We start from the raw sequence: 11,410 nt of genomic DNA, 5'->3' as shown, positions 1-11,410 counted from the left end.
CTGTGCATTCTCTCCCTTGCTTGTGGTCTGAGAGATGCTTTTTTGTCCTGCTGATGCATCAACCTGAAAGGGTTGTCAGGTTGAGAACTGAAGTTTCTTCAACAACCAAGACTTTTTTTTTTTCCATGAACAACTTGGTCGAGAACCAAATTGTTTGAGATGGACTATATCTATAATTTTACTTCTCCGGCATTGCCTCCTCCAGGAAGCTCTCCCAGACTTTCCAGGCTGAGTTAGATGCCTCCAGGAGGCCTCATAGTCCCCTGTGCTTCCCAGATTCATCACATTGTGTTAAATTCCCAAGTCACAAGTTCCCCACCACCACCCAAAACGGGTCTCCCTTCCCAGTGATGGGCCGTGGCTAGAGGTGAGATTTGTAGCCATCCTCACACCTGGGACCTCCTTTCCCCTTTCATTTTATCTAATTCTGTGCAAGAGGCATGAGGCAGGCAGCTTTCTGGTTGCCTCACTAGGCTGGACAGCTCTGCCTGGCTCCCCACCATCGCTTCAGTTCCAGGCATAGTCAAAGGAGACCCTCTACTTGCCTCCTTGCCTACGCCTCGCTGTACTCTCTGCCTGGTAGACCCTAACTTTTCCTGTCAACAATATACAAGCCCTTGATGACCCAGTTCCAATGCTCACTCTTCCGGAAAGCGTCCCATGACTCCCAAGCTTGATCGCTCTTTCTCCTCCGTAAGGGCTGATAAATCAATTCCATCTGGGTCCTTTCCCAAGCGCACATTCTGATGAGCCTGTGCAATCCTTGTGGTTTTCCATTTCCTCCCACTGCGCCCTCGCCCTCCAGAGCACGGCTGTCCTCCAGAGCCCAGAGGGAGGGTGTGCCCTCCCAGAGCCTTCTGCCCCAGCAAAGCCCGCTGCTAAGTCAGCTGTCGGGCCTGTTGACTCCAGCTCCGCTTCTGATGATGAGGGCAAGATGGGTCTTGTGTCTTGGAACAAAGGGACTTTAGGAAGAGGAGCAGGACCTTCCCATTTGGTGGAAGATAACCTTTCTCAGCCCTGCATTGCCTGTGAGCACTGCTGACCCTTAATATCCAATCTCTCTTCCTCTGTGTACAGTGGCCATCCACTAGCTGTGTGATACATGTCCTTAAGTACACATAGTTATGTGGCTGTGTGTGTGTGCACATGTGTGAATTTACATGAATGCCACAGTGCCATGAATCTCAAATGATTTCTGCTTCTTGAAACCCCAAGTTACTGATATCTAAGACACGCCACTGCCTGTACGACTAGTTCACTACTAGTTTACTCAGAGTGCGTGCACACCAAGATCTACTTACTCCTTGATGACCAATCAAAAGCACCATAAAGAGCCTTGGCCTGTGTGCTCAGTGGCTAGAACACCTGCTGAACACCAGAGTCTCGGATTCGATTCTGGTCAAGGGCAGGTACCTGGGTTTACAGGTTTGATCCCCAACCAGCATGCAGGATGCAACCAATTGATGTATCTCTATCGGTGTTTCTCTCTCTCTCTCTCTCTCTCTCTCTCTCTCTCTCTCTCTCTTTCTCTTTCCCTCTCTCTCCCTCCTTCCCTTCCACTCTCTCTAAAAAATATTAATGAAAAAACGCTCTCGAGTGAGGATTAACAACAAAAAGAGCACCATAAAGTGGAAAGACCAGCCACCGCACAGGAAATGATGGTTGCGTCTGTATTTCTAATACTTACAGAACTTCTATAAATTAATAAGAAAAAAAACAAACCATCTCTTACAAAAAGACAGAGGACACAGACAGATGACAGGAAGAGTGAGCAGAGAGTGAGTCAGGAGTCACCGTGAGATCGAGCAGCAGCAGAACGTGTTTAAAGGCCTTTGTTTTAACGAAGGGGAATAAAAAGTGAATGAGAGAAGGGGGAGGGACATGAAAGGCAATATATTAAAAAGGAAGGAATTAAGGATTTCACTTGATAAATTAGTTTTTAGAAAGCAAAAATGAACCAAAAGAAGGTAGGAGTGGGATTTTTTTTTTAATAAAAGGTGAGATAATTGAAGAAAAACAGCAAAATCACCAGGTTTAAAGAGCTTTTATACGTATTAACTCACATAGTTCACAATAATCCAAAGAGGTACTAGTGTAATATTATTCCTGTTTTATAGCTAGGAAACTGAGGTGCAAGAAGAAGGGTTTTTTTTTTATTCTCCTAGGATTATATAGCTTGTAATTATTATAGCTGTGATTTAACCCAGGCAGTTTGACCCTTAACTAGTAAGCAATACCATATCTTTTAACCAAAAATAGTAAAAGAATAAGTGAAACCTTTTTCTTTTTTAAGAAAAAGTACTCACAAATAGGATATCCTTGAGATAAGCCTGGAATGAGAAAGAAAACACAGCAGCAATTAGAAATTAAGAAAACAGAATGTGTGCCTGCATGACAATAAACTTAAAGATCGGCTTTTTCACAAAGCATGACGCAAATCAAAATAGAGGTTTTTAAAATGAGGCTTAATGTATTCATCAGTTTTTGTTGTCTTTTTGATGTTTTGACTAAGAAATTGTTTCTATCCAGATATTCGTCCTAACGTTTCGCTTTTCAAATATTTAGGTTTAGGTCCAGCTGGGCAGGGGTTGGCTGTCTTACTTGCCATTACAAGGCCAAGAGCTTTAACAGAGCACATAGTAGGTTAAATGAATTAATGAGAGGCCGTGGAAGGCACTAAATGAATATCTGTGAAATAAGTTAGCAAGGGGCTGCTGTGTGCGAGCCCTGAGGAGAGGAGTGCCTGTGGTGCTCTTGCCCAGCGCAGCACAGCCCGTAAATACTTGGTGCTGGAGCAGCTCCAAGGTCCACCAACAGGTGGATGTGTAACCAAACTGGTACAGCCACACAGCCAAATTCTACTCCGCAATAAAGAGGAATGAGGTATCAATAGTCATGCTGAGCAGAAAATGCAAACTAATCTAATGACAGAAAGCAGACCAGTGGTGACGGGAGGATAATGAGGATATCCTGTATAATAAAGAGCTAATATGCAAATTGTTGTCACGCCCTCATGCCAGGGCTGGGGGACCTGAGGCCGTGCCCCCCACCTGGCAGGGCTTGACGGGGGACCTGAGGCCACACCCCCTGTCCTGCGGGGCTTGACAGGGGTGGGGCCAGCTGGGTCTGGTCTCGCATGATTTCGAAGTACATGTGGGTGGGCGGGGACTTGACTCTGGGTCCCATGGCATGCCCCAGACTCTGACAGGAGGGATATTTTCATATATATTTTACTAATTTTCTTTCATCTCTGACACTTCTATTATAGAGAAAGGGCAAATAGCAATCTATCTACACTAATAAAAGACAAACATACAAATTGACCGTACCTTCGCTATGCCTTAAGCCACGCCCACCAGCCTATCAGAGCGACTATATGCAAATTAACCCAAACAAGATGGTGGCTGGCAGCCACAGAGCTGGAGCAAGCAGGAGGCTTGGTTGCTCCAGTGATGGAGGAAGCCAAGCTTCCCACCTGCCGTGGCCAGCCAGCTCTGAGCTCCACTCAAGGCAACAAAGTTTCAATTATAGAAGATAAATAAACCCCAGATACCTGCTTTCAGCCAACTGTGGCCACAGAGCTGGAGCGAGCAGGAGGCTTGGGTTGCCCCTGGTGATGGAGGAAGCCAAGCTTTCCACCCACCCTGGCCAGCTCTGAGCTCCACTCAAGGCTACAAAATTTCAATTATAGAAGGTAAATAAATCTCAGAATAAAAAAAAAAAAGAAAAAAAGGAGAGGAGGCTGGGAACTTACGTTGCGGGGGGGCTTGGCCAGCCTGAAAACGGCCCTCAGCCCCTCACCCAGACTGGCCATGCACCCCAGTGGGGACCCCCAACCCTAAAGGGGGTGTGGCCAGCCTGAAAATAGCCATCAGCCCCTCACCCAGGCTGGCCAGGCACCCCAGCAGGACCACAACCCTGATCTGGGACACTCTTCACGGCAAACCAGCCAGCCCCCACCCGTGCACAAGGCTTCTATCCTATATAATAAAAGGGTAATATGCAAATTGACCCTAACAGCAGAATGACTGGAAATGACTGGTCACTATGACACACACTGACCACCAAGGGGCAGATGCTCAATGCAGGAGCTGTCCCCTGGTGGTCATCCCACAGAGGGAGCTCTGCTCAGCCACAGCCAGGCTGATGGCTGCCAGTACAGTGGTGGTAGCGGGAGCCTCTCCCACCTCCTCAGCAGCACTAAGGATGTCCGACTACATCTTGGGTCTGCTCCCCGCTGGTAAGTGGACATCTCCCGAGGGCTGCCGGGCTGCCAGAGGGATGTCTGACTGGCAGCTTGGGCCCGATCCCCCAGGGAGCGGGCCTAAGCCAGCAGGTGGACATCCTCCAAGAGGTCCCACACTGCAAGAGGGCATAGGCCAGGCTGAGGGACCCCCTCCCCCAGTGCACAAATTTTTGTGCACTGGGCCTCTAGTATATATATAAAAGCCTAAGTGACCATTCGATCATTGGACCATTTGGCCAGTAGCTATGACGCACACTGACCACCAGGGGGAAGATGCTCCAACCAGTAGGTTAGCTTGCTGCTGGGGTCCAGTCGATCAGGACTGGGATAGATGGGCCGGACATTCCCTGGGACCCTCCCACAGTCCCTCCCCGGCCCCGTTCATGCACCAGTATGAGGGACCAAACCGGTGCATGAATCCACGCACTGGGCCTCTAGTATTAAAATATTTCCTCTAATTAATTCCCTTTTAATGTGCATGAATTTTGTGCACTGGGCCACTAGTAGTAAATATTTCATAGTACATTTACATCTGTTTCTTCAAGGCCACAGTAACACAATAGAGTCAACAAATACTTCATTGGTGGCGAAGATGGAGAAACTGGGCACCTTGCCCTGGCCGGTTTGGCTCATTGGATAGAGCATCAGCCTGCGGACTGAAGGGTCCCAGGTCCCATTCCGGTCAAGGGCACCAAAAAATAAAATAAAAGTAAAAATAAAACAAAGAAACTGGGTACCCAGAGACCACATCCTCTACCTGAGGTTACCATCTGACTCCTCATTGACATTCCTCGTTCCACATGGAACAGAATTCCTCTCACTGTCCTTAGGGTCATTTCCCCCTCAGCTCAGGATTCTCATTTAGATCTAAGACAGCGGTTCTCAGCTTGTGGGTCGCAACCCCTTTGGGGGTCGGACGGCCCTTTCACAGGGGTCGCCTAAGACCGTCAGAAAACACATATATAATTACATATTGTTTTTGTGATTAATCTCTATGCTTTTATTATGTTCAATTTAATTATGTAACAATGAAAATACATCCTGCATATCAGATATTTACATTATGATTCATAACAGTAGCAACATTACAGTTATGAAGTAGCAACAAAAGTAATTTTATGGTTGGGGGTCACCACAACATGAGGAACTGTATTAAAGGGTCGCGGCATTAGGAAGGTTGAGAACCACTGCTCTAAGAGAAAGAGAGAGAGACTGGAACATAGGAAGTGCTCGATAAAATATAACATTTTGCCTTCTCAGGGAGGCCTGCCCTAGTCATCTGCCCCAGCCCAGCTCTCCCAAGCCCTTTATCCTCCCTGGCATTTGCTTCTATAGCACTGAGGACTTTTTAATGTCTTCTGTTAGGGTTTGCACCTTCAGCACTGGGAGCCGGTGTTGAGCAGCATGCCACTAGATGCCAGTATCACACACACACCCCCAACTGTGGCTCCACAAATGTCTCCAGACACGGCCCAGTGTTCACTGGGGGGCAGGATCCTCCCGTTGAGAATGCACCTTCCTTTTTCCTGATGTTCGTTATTTGCTGTCGGTCTATCCCTGCGCCTGCTGCAGTGTGTGCTCCAAGGAGGGACTTTGCTCACTTGGGCCCTGGTGTAGATGTGAACAAAACCCACTCCACCTGTGTCCGGATTTCATTTCATTTTTAAGTTTTGTGCTGTGACCAACCTCACTCCTTTAGCAAGCATATCAAGCCTTCTAGATGATGATTATCTGTGTTCCTTAAAATGGAATCATAAATACTTTTGTTAGTAATGGCAGAATGGCATGACAACCGAGAAAAAAAACAAACTGGCGATAGTATCGATTTGGACAACCATCCATCACAAGACCATCAGGAGAATGGCCCCTGCACTACCGCGTCCTCGTCCCTCTGTCCTGTCGGTCACCAGTGCTCAGTTATACTGTGAACAGCACAGTCACGGGGGTCTGGTAGCGGAAAATAATCTGCACAGACTGCCGGGCCATCTGTTCTGCTCCAGCGCCATCTTCCTGTACGTGAATAACGCTACAGTGAATCATACTATGGCGTTGCCTGCCTTGTTTTTCGGTCTGAAGCTAACTTCGCAAACAGTGGCCATTACGCCTCTGCCACCACAGGACGATTCCCAGTTCCTAGGTCGATGCCTGAACACGGAAGGTGTTTGTCTCTGTTGAAAGAATGAATGAACATTTAGTGGGTTTTGTGCCTGGGGATGGTGCCGGGGCTTAACATCCATAACCTCATTTCTTTATCACAGCATCCCTTGGAGAGAGGTCCTCCTTTGCACAGAGGAGAAAAACTGGGGCTTCTAGAAGCTACATACATATACCCCTCCACCCACTCACCCAAGGGTTGAGTCCAGAAGCTTGGCTGACCATCTGTGTTCCCCTTCTAAGGACTGAAGGAAGGATCGGCGTCTGTGGGAGAGTTAAGGGGCAAAGCTGAGCTGACCCGAGTCCAGGCCTGAGGGGGCTTTCCCAGACCCAGAAGGAGGCCTGTCCCTCTTGGGAGGAAACCCAACCTCTGACCCATAAGAGCTGGGGACCAGAGCGAAGCCCCCAGCACCAGCCTGGAGATGTTGCTATAGCTACCAGGCAAAGGAGGTTGGTACCGTGCACAGATGCACACACACACACACACACACACACACACACACACACACACCCTGGCAAGTGCTCACACTCCACTGCCCATCCCCCTCCACTTTCTCTACCCCCTCACCCCTCTACTCTTCCACTTCCTTTACTCCACCTCACCCTTACCCCCTAGCTCAGCCCAGAAAGGGCCCAGCCCTGTGATTGGTCAATGGGTCCTTGGTACCAGCAATGGAAAGGAAAGAAATGAAAAGGAAGGAAGAGAGGAGGCGGAGCAGGGGGAGGGAGGGGCTATATTTACATCCATACCCAGGCTGGGAGCCTGCTCACCATGGACACTGTGGAGTACAGCAACTTGGGTGGCGGGCTCAAGGAGGTCCCCGCAGGTATGAACGAGCAGCGGGACCTCACTTGCCCCCTTGGGTCCCTCTGATTGGGGATTTGATGGGCAAGGGAGGTGACATCCAAGAAAGGGAGCAAGTCCCGGGTGCAGGAGAGACACCCCAGGCCCGAGCCAACTGGACATAGATTCAGATTTTGACTCTGCACCCAAAGCTGCTTAACCTCTCTGCATCCCAGTTTCCTGGGCTGGGTCCTCAGGGCTCAGGGCTCCAGGACTGTCCTGGAGCCGGAGGGACCCACGAGTCCTTTGTTATTCAAGGGCCCTGGGGCCGCTGGGGCCGGCGATTCCTCCTCCTAACGCTGGCTCTCCTGGTCACCACAGTCCTGTGGGCCTTCGTTCTGAGCATCCTACTTTCCAAGGGTGAGTGGCGGGTATGATGGGAAGACCGTGTCCCAGTCGACCCCCCCCAACCCCCTCCCTGCTCAGTTTCTTCCCTCCACCCCGGGGCGTAACAGCTGGGTCCCCGACCCTGCCGGGGGCTGGGTGTGAACACACGTGACCAGTGTGTGTGCATCCTGGGGCTGTGCACCGCATGCGGGTGCATGTGCACGCATGAACGTGTGTGTGCGGTCTGGTGTGTTTGTCGTCCCTCGGCGCCTGGGCGCATCATGTGCGCTGTGTCCCTGCCCCCCATCTCTTTGCAACCCAAGAAGCGAGCTCCCGCATCCCTGGGGCGAGGGGGTTCCCCGGTCCCCGGGGCCGCGTCCGCAGGAGCCTCTCTCCGCAGCCTCCAAGCAGCAAGGGGCGTTGCTGGGCGGCCAGGACCTGCTGAGAACAAACGGTGCGTGCAGACCGGGGCTCCTGGGTTGATGAGTAGGTGGGTGGGTACCCCAAGGTCCCAGGGCTGGCCCCAGAGTGGTGAAGGGTGTCCCCGTGAGTCCCGAGGGTGACTTGGCGTGTGTGGGTCGGGCGGGGGTCGTTGCAGCCTCGAAGCAGACGGCGGTGCTGGACTCCCTGAAGGATGAGGTCGGAGCCTGCAGCCGCTGCTGTGAGACGGGGCGCGGGCGGAGCCTGGGGCGGGGGCGGGGCCTGGGCCTGGGCCTGGGCCTGGGGCGGAGCCTGTGGGCGGGGCGGGTCTGTGGGCGGGGCGAAGCCTGGGGCAGGGCGGGTCTGTGGCTGGGGAGGGGACGGAGCCTTGGGCGGGGGTGGAGCCTGTGGTTGGGGCGGGTCTGTGGGCGGGGCGGAGCCTGTGGCTGGGGCGGGTCTGTGGGCGGGGCGGAGCCTGTGGCTGGGGCGGAGCCTGTGGTTGGGGCGGGTCTGTGGCTGGGGCGGAGCCTGTGGCTGGGGCGGGTCTCTGGGCGGGGGCGGAGCCTGGGGCGGTGGCGGGTCTGTGGGAGGGGCGGAGCCTGTGGCTGGGGCGGGTCTGTGGGCGGGGCGGAGCCTTGGCTGGGGCGGAGCCTGTGGTTGGGGCGGGTCTGTGGCTGGGGCGGAGCCTGTGGCTGGGGCGGGGATGGGAGCCAGGATGGGAGGGCTCAGGTGCCCCGCCCCGCCCCGCCCCGCCCCGCCCCAGGCCTGGGGACGCAGGAGCAGCAGAAGAGCGCCGGCGCCGAGCTGCGGGAGGCGCAGGTGAAGCTGCTGCAGCAGGAGAGCGCCCTGAGGGAGCTGAGCGAGCGCGGTGAGGGCGGGTCCCGCACATCCAACCCCACCTTCATCTACATCCTGATCCCTCCTCGACCCAACCCTGTCCCGTGATCCTGACCGCTAACCCGATCGCGTCTCCCATCCTGACCCTGACCCTGGGCTCTGCCGTTGACTGCGACTCCTAACCCCGCCACAGGGGACACACTAGCGCTAGCAGTCCTTGGCCGTGACACCCTTGACCGTGCCACTGGGTGCTGCCCTGGCCTAATCGCAGCGACACCTGACACTAACCCCGGCCGTAATCTGGACTCCCTTGACCTCGCAGTGACCCAGAGCTTGGCCGAGGCGGGAAGGGACCGCGAGGGCATCCGCAGTGAGCTGTTCCGGGCGCTGGAGGCCGTCCGAGTTGGAAACAGTGAGCAGCACGGGGTGGGGTCGGGGGGCAGGGGGCCTTACCCGTGGGCCCCATGGTTCCCTGATCCACCCGGATCAGCCCGTTGACCTTGACCTGTTCGCGATGGTTCTGCACCTGCGCCCCCCACACCCCTTCATCTGCTCCAGCTGGGAGCAGTCTACCTCCCTGACCGTTGCCACTCACAGGCTCCTGCCAGCCGTGCCCCACGCCGTGGCTGCCCTTCCGGGGCTCCTGCTACCTGTTCTCGGAGCTGCAGGCCACGTGGGAAGATTCGCAGCGCAACTGCGCGGGCGCGGGCGCGCACCTGGCGATCGTGGGGGACCTGGATGAGCAGGTGCGCGGCAGCCGAGGCGGAGGCGGGTTCACCTGGGGGCGAGCCCGGGAAGTGCGAGCTGACCCGCTGGACGCGCGAGCTCAGTCTCCGCTTCCATCCAGGGCTTCCTGTCCCGGAACACACGCGGCCGGGGCTACTGGCTGGGCCTGAGGGCCGTGCGCCGCGCCCGCAAGATCCAGGGCTACCAGTGGGTGGACGGAGTCCCGCTCAGCTTCAGGTGAGGGAAGGGGCTTGGCCAGGGGCAGGCCAACCCTGCAGCAGTCCTCTGGGCAGCTCCCAGGAGCCCCTTCCGGACGGGCAGTCTAGCCGTCAGGAGCCCCTTAGGGGCGGGCAGTCTAGCCGTCAGGAGCCCCTTAGGGGCGGGCAGTCTAGCCGTCAGGAGCCCCTTAGGGGCGGGCAGTCTAGCCGTCAGGAGCCCCTTAGGGGCGGGCAGTCTAGCCGTCAGGAGCTGGCTGAGGGACAAATTCTGGGCGTTAGGAAGTTATATCCCCGGTGCGTGCTTAAGTTAGACCCCCAGAGTGTCTAGAGGAGACCCAAGCAAGAGACAGGCTGGACCCTGAAGGCTGGACCCCAGGGGCATCCTCAGCCTAGACCCCAGCAACACCCCCGCCAAACCGCTGCAGCTACTGGAACCTGGGGGAGCCCAATGACGCTCAGGGGCGCGAGGACTGCGTCATGATGCTGCACACGGGGCTGTGGAACGACGCCCCTTGCCACAATGAGAAGGACAACTGGGTCTGCGAGAAGAGGCTCAACTGTTGAGCCCGCCGGTGTCCCTGAGCCACACCCTCCGCTGCGATGGCTCCAGCTACTCACCTTCCTGGCTTTGCCCGCCACCATCGCCCCCCCCCCCCGCCCGCCCCACTGCCGCCCCCACTACCACTAAGAACTTCCCACCCCACTCAGCGGAGTGCAGTGCGTGTGCTCGGGGACCTCCTCTCCGCCCTGACCACTAGCCCTCCCGCGGGAACCTAACTTTAGCCTCCACCTCTTCCGGAACCCTGGCTCCTGGACCCCCATCTGACCCCACCTCCCTCCGGAGCCAAGACCAGGTCCTGGGAGATAGAGCTGTTTTCTTGCATTTTTTTTAGACTGGGAGGCCTCAAAGACAAGGGTTTTATGAACTACCCTTGAAGCCCTAAGGAGCATCAATAAATGTCTGAGATATGAATCTTCGCTCCTGGCTCTGGGGAGCTCTTCTAAGCTTTATGCCAGAGACCCCGACATGATACCTGTGAGGGACCCCAACCTCCCCGCGTGACCTCATGGCTCTATTATGCTCCCAAATCCAGTGAGTAGTCCGCACTGGGCCAGGAGGGCTGTGGGGCCCTGGGGACATGGGAGTGAGTCAGACCCAGTCCAACACCCCCACCCCCTCCCCCACTCGGGCTGGCTCATTCCACTGTCCCTGGGCACAGGAGAAATCTGACCAGTGACTCAGTGGAGGAATGCAGGAATGAGTGACAATGACGCATTTGAAGGAGCCACCTGTGTCCCGGGGAGAGGGGCTGTGCTGGAACACTGAAGGGGTGGCCCCTGTCCTTGAAGATTTCAGGCTCCTGAGACAAGGCCCTGAGACAGGTGTAGGTCCCTTGTGTCTAGGGCACTTAGGTTCTGTGACCACTGGGTGGAGCGATCAGAAAATACACCCCAGAGAAGATGGACTTTCGAAGAATGAGATTTCAGCACGTGGAGCTGGGAAGGGAAAGTCTTGTGGGTGGAGAGTGTGGGAAGGTGTTAAGGATGGCTGAACACATTTGGGGGGTGCAGGGTGTCCCCCAAACACAGGAACTCTGTCTCTGAATTCACTCTGTACTCCCAGTTTCCTGCCCCTGT

At 54.7% G+C, this 11,410-nt stretch overlaps 1 protein-coding gene across 1 annotated transcript; it reads left to right on the top strand.

Annotated features, from left to right (window-relative positions):
- Positions 1-7,130: 7,130 nt before the first annotated feature.
- CLEC4G (C-type lectin domain family 4 member G) lies at positions 7,131-10,750 on the top strand. The gene is made up of 9 exons (XM_036315066.1): positions 7,131-7,227; positions 7,503-7,604; positions 7,972-8,025; positions 8,170-8,232; positions 8,755-8,859; positions 9,151-9,240; positions 9,426-9,574; positions 9,676-9,791; positions 10,198-10,750. The coding sequence occupies exons 1-9, from the start codon at positions 7,173-7,175 to the stop codon at positions 10,334-10,336; spliced, it is 873 nt and encodes a 290-aa protein (XP_036170959.1). The 5' UTR covers positions 7,131-7,172; the 3' UTR covers positions 10,337-10,750.
- The last annotated feature ends 660 nt before the right edge of the window (positions 10,751-11,410 follow it).

The sequence above is a fragment of the Myotis myotis genome, unplaced genomic scaffold, assembly GCF_014108235.1.
Source record: "Myotis myotis isolate mMyoMyo1 unplaced genomic scaffold, mMyoMyo1.p scaffold_m19_p_6, whole genome shotgun sequence".
Lineage (NCBI taxonomy): Eukaryota > Metazoa > Chordata > Mammalia > Chiroptera > Vespertilionidae > Myotis > Myotis myotis.
Note: the sequence above shows the minus strand (reverse complement) of the source record. Positions and strands in the feature narration are given on the sequence as shown.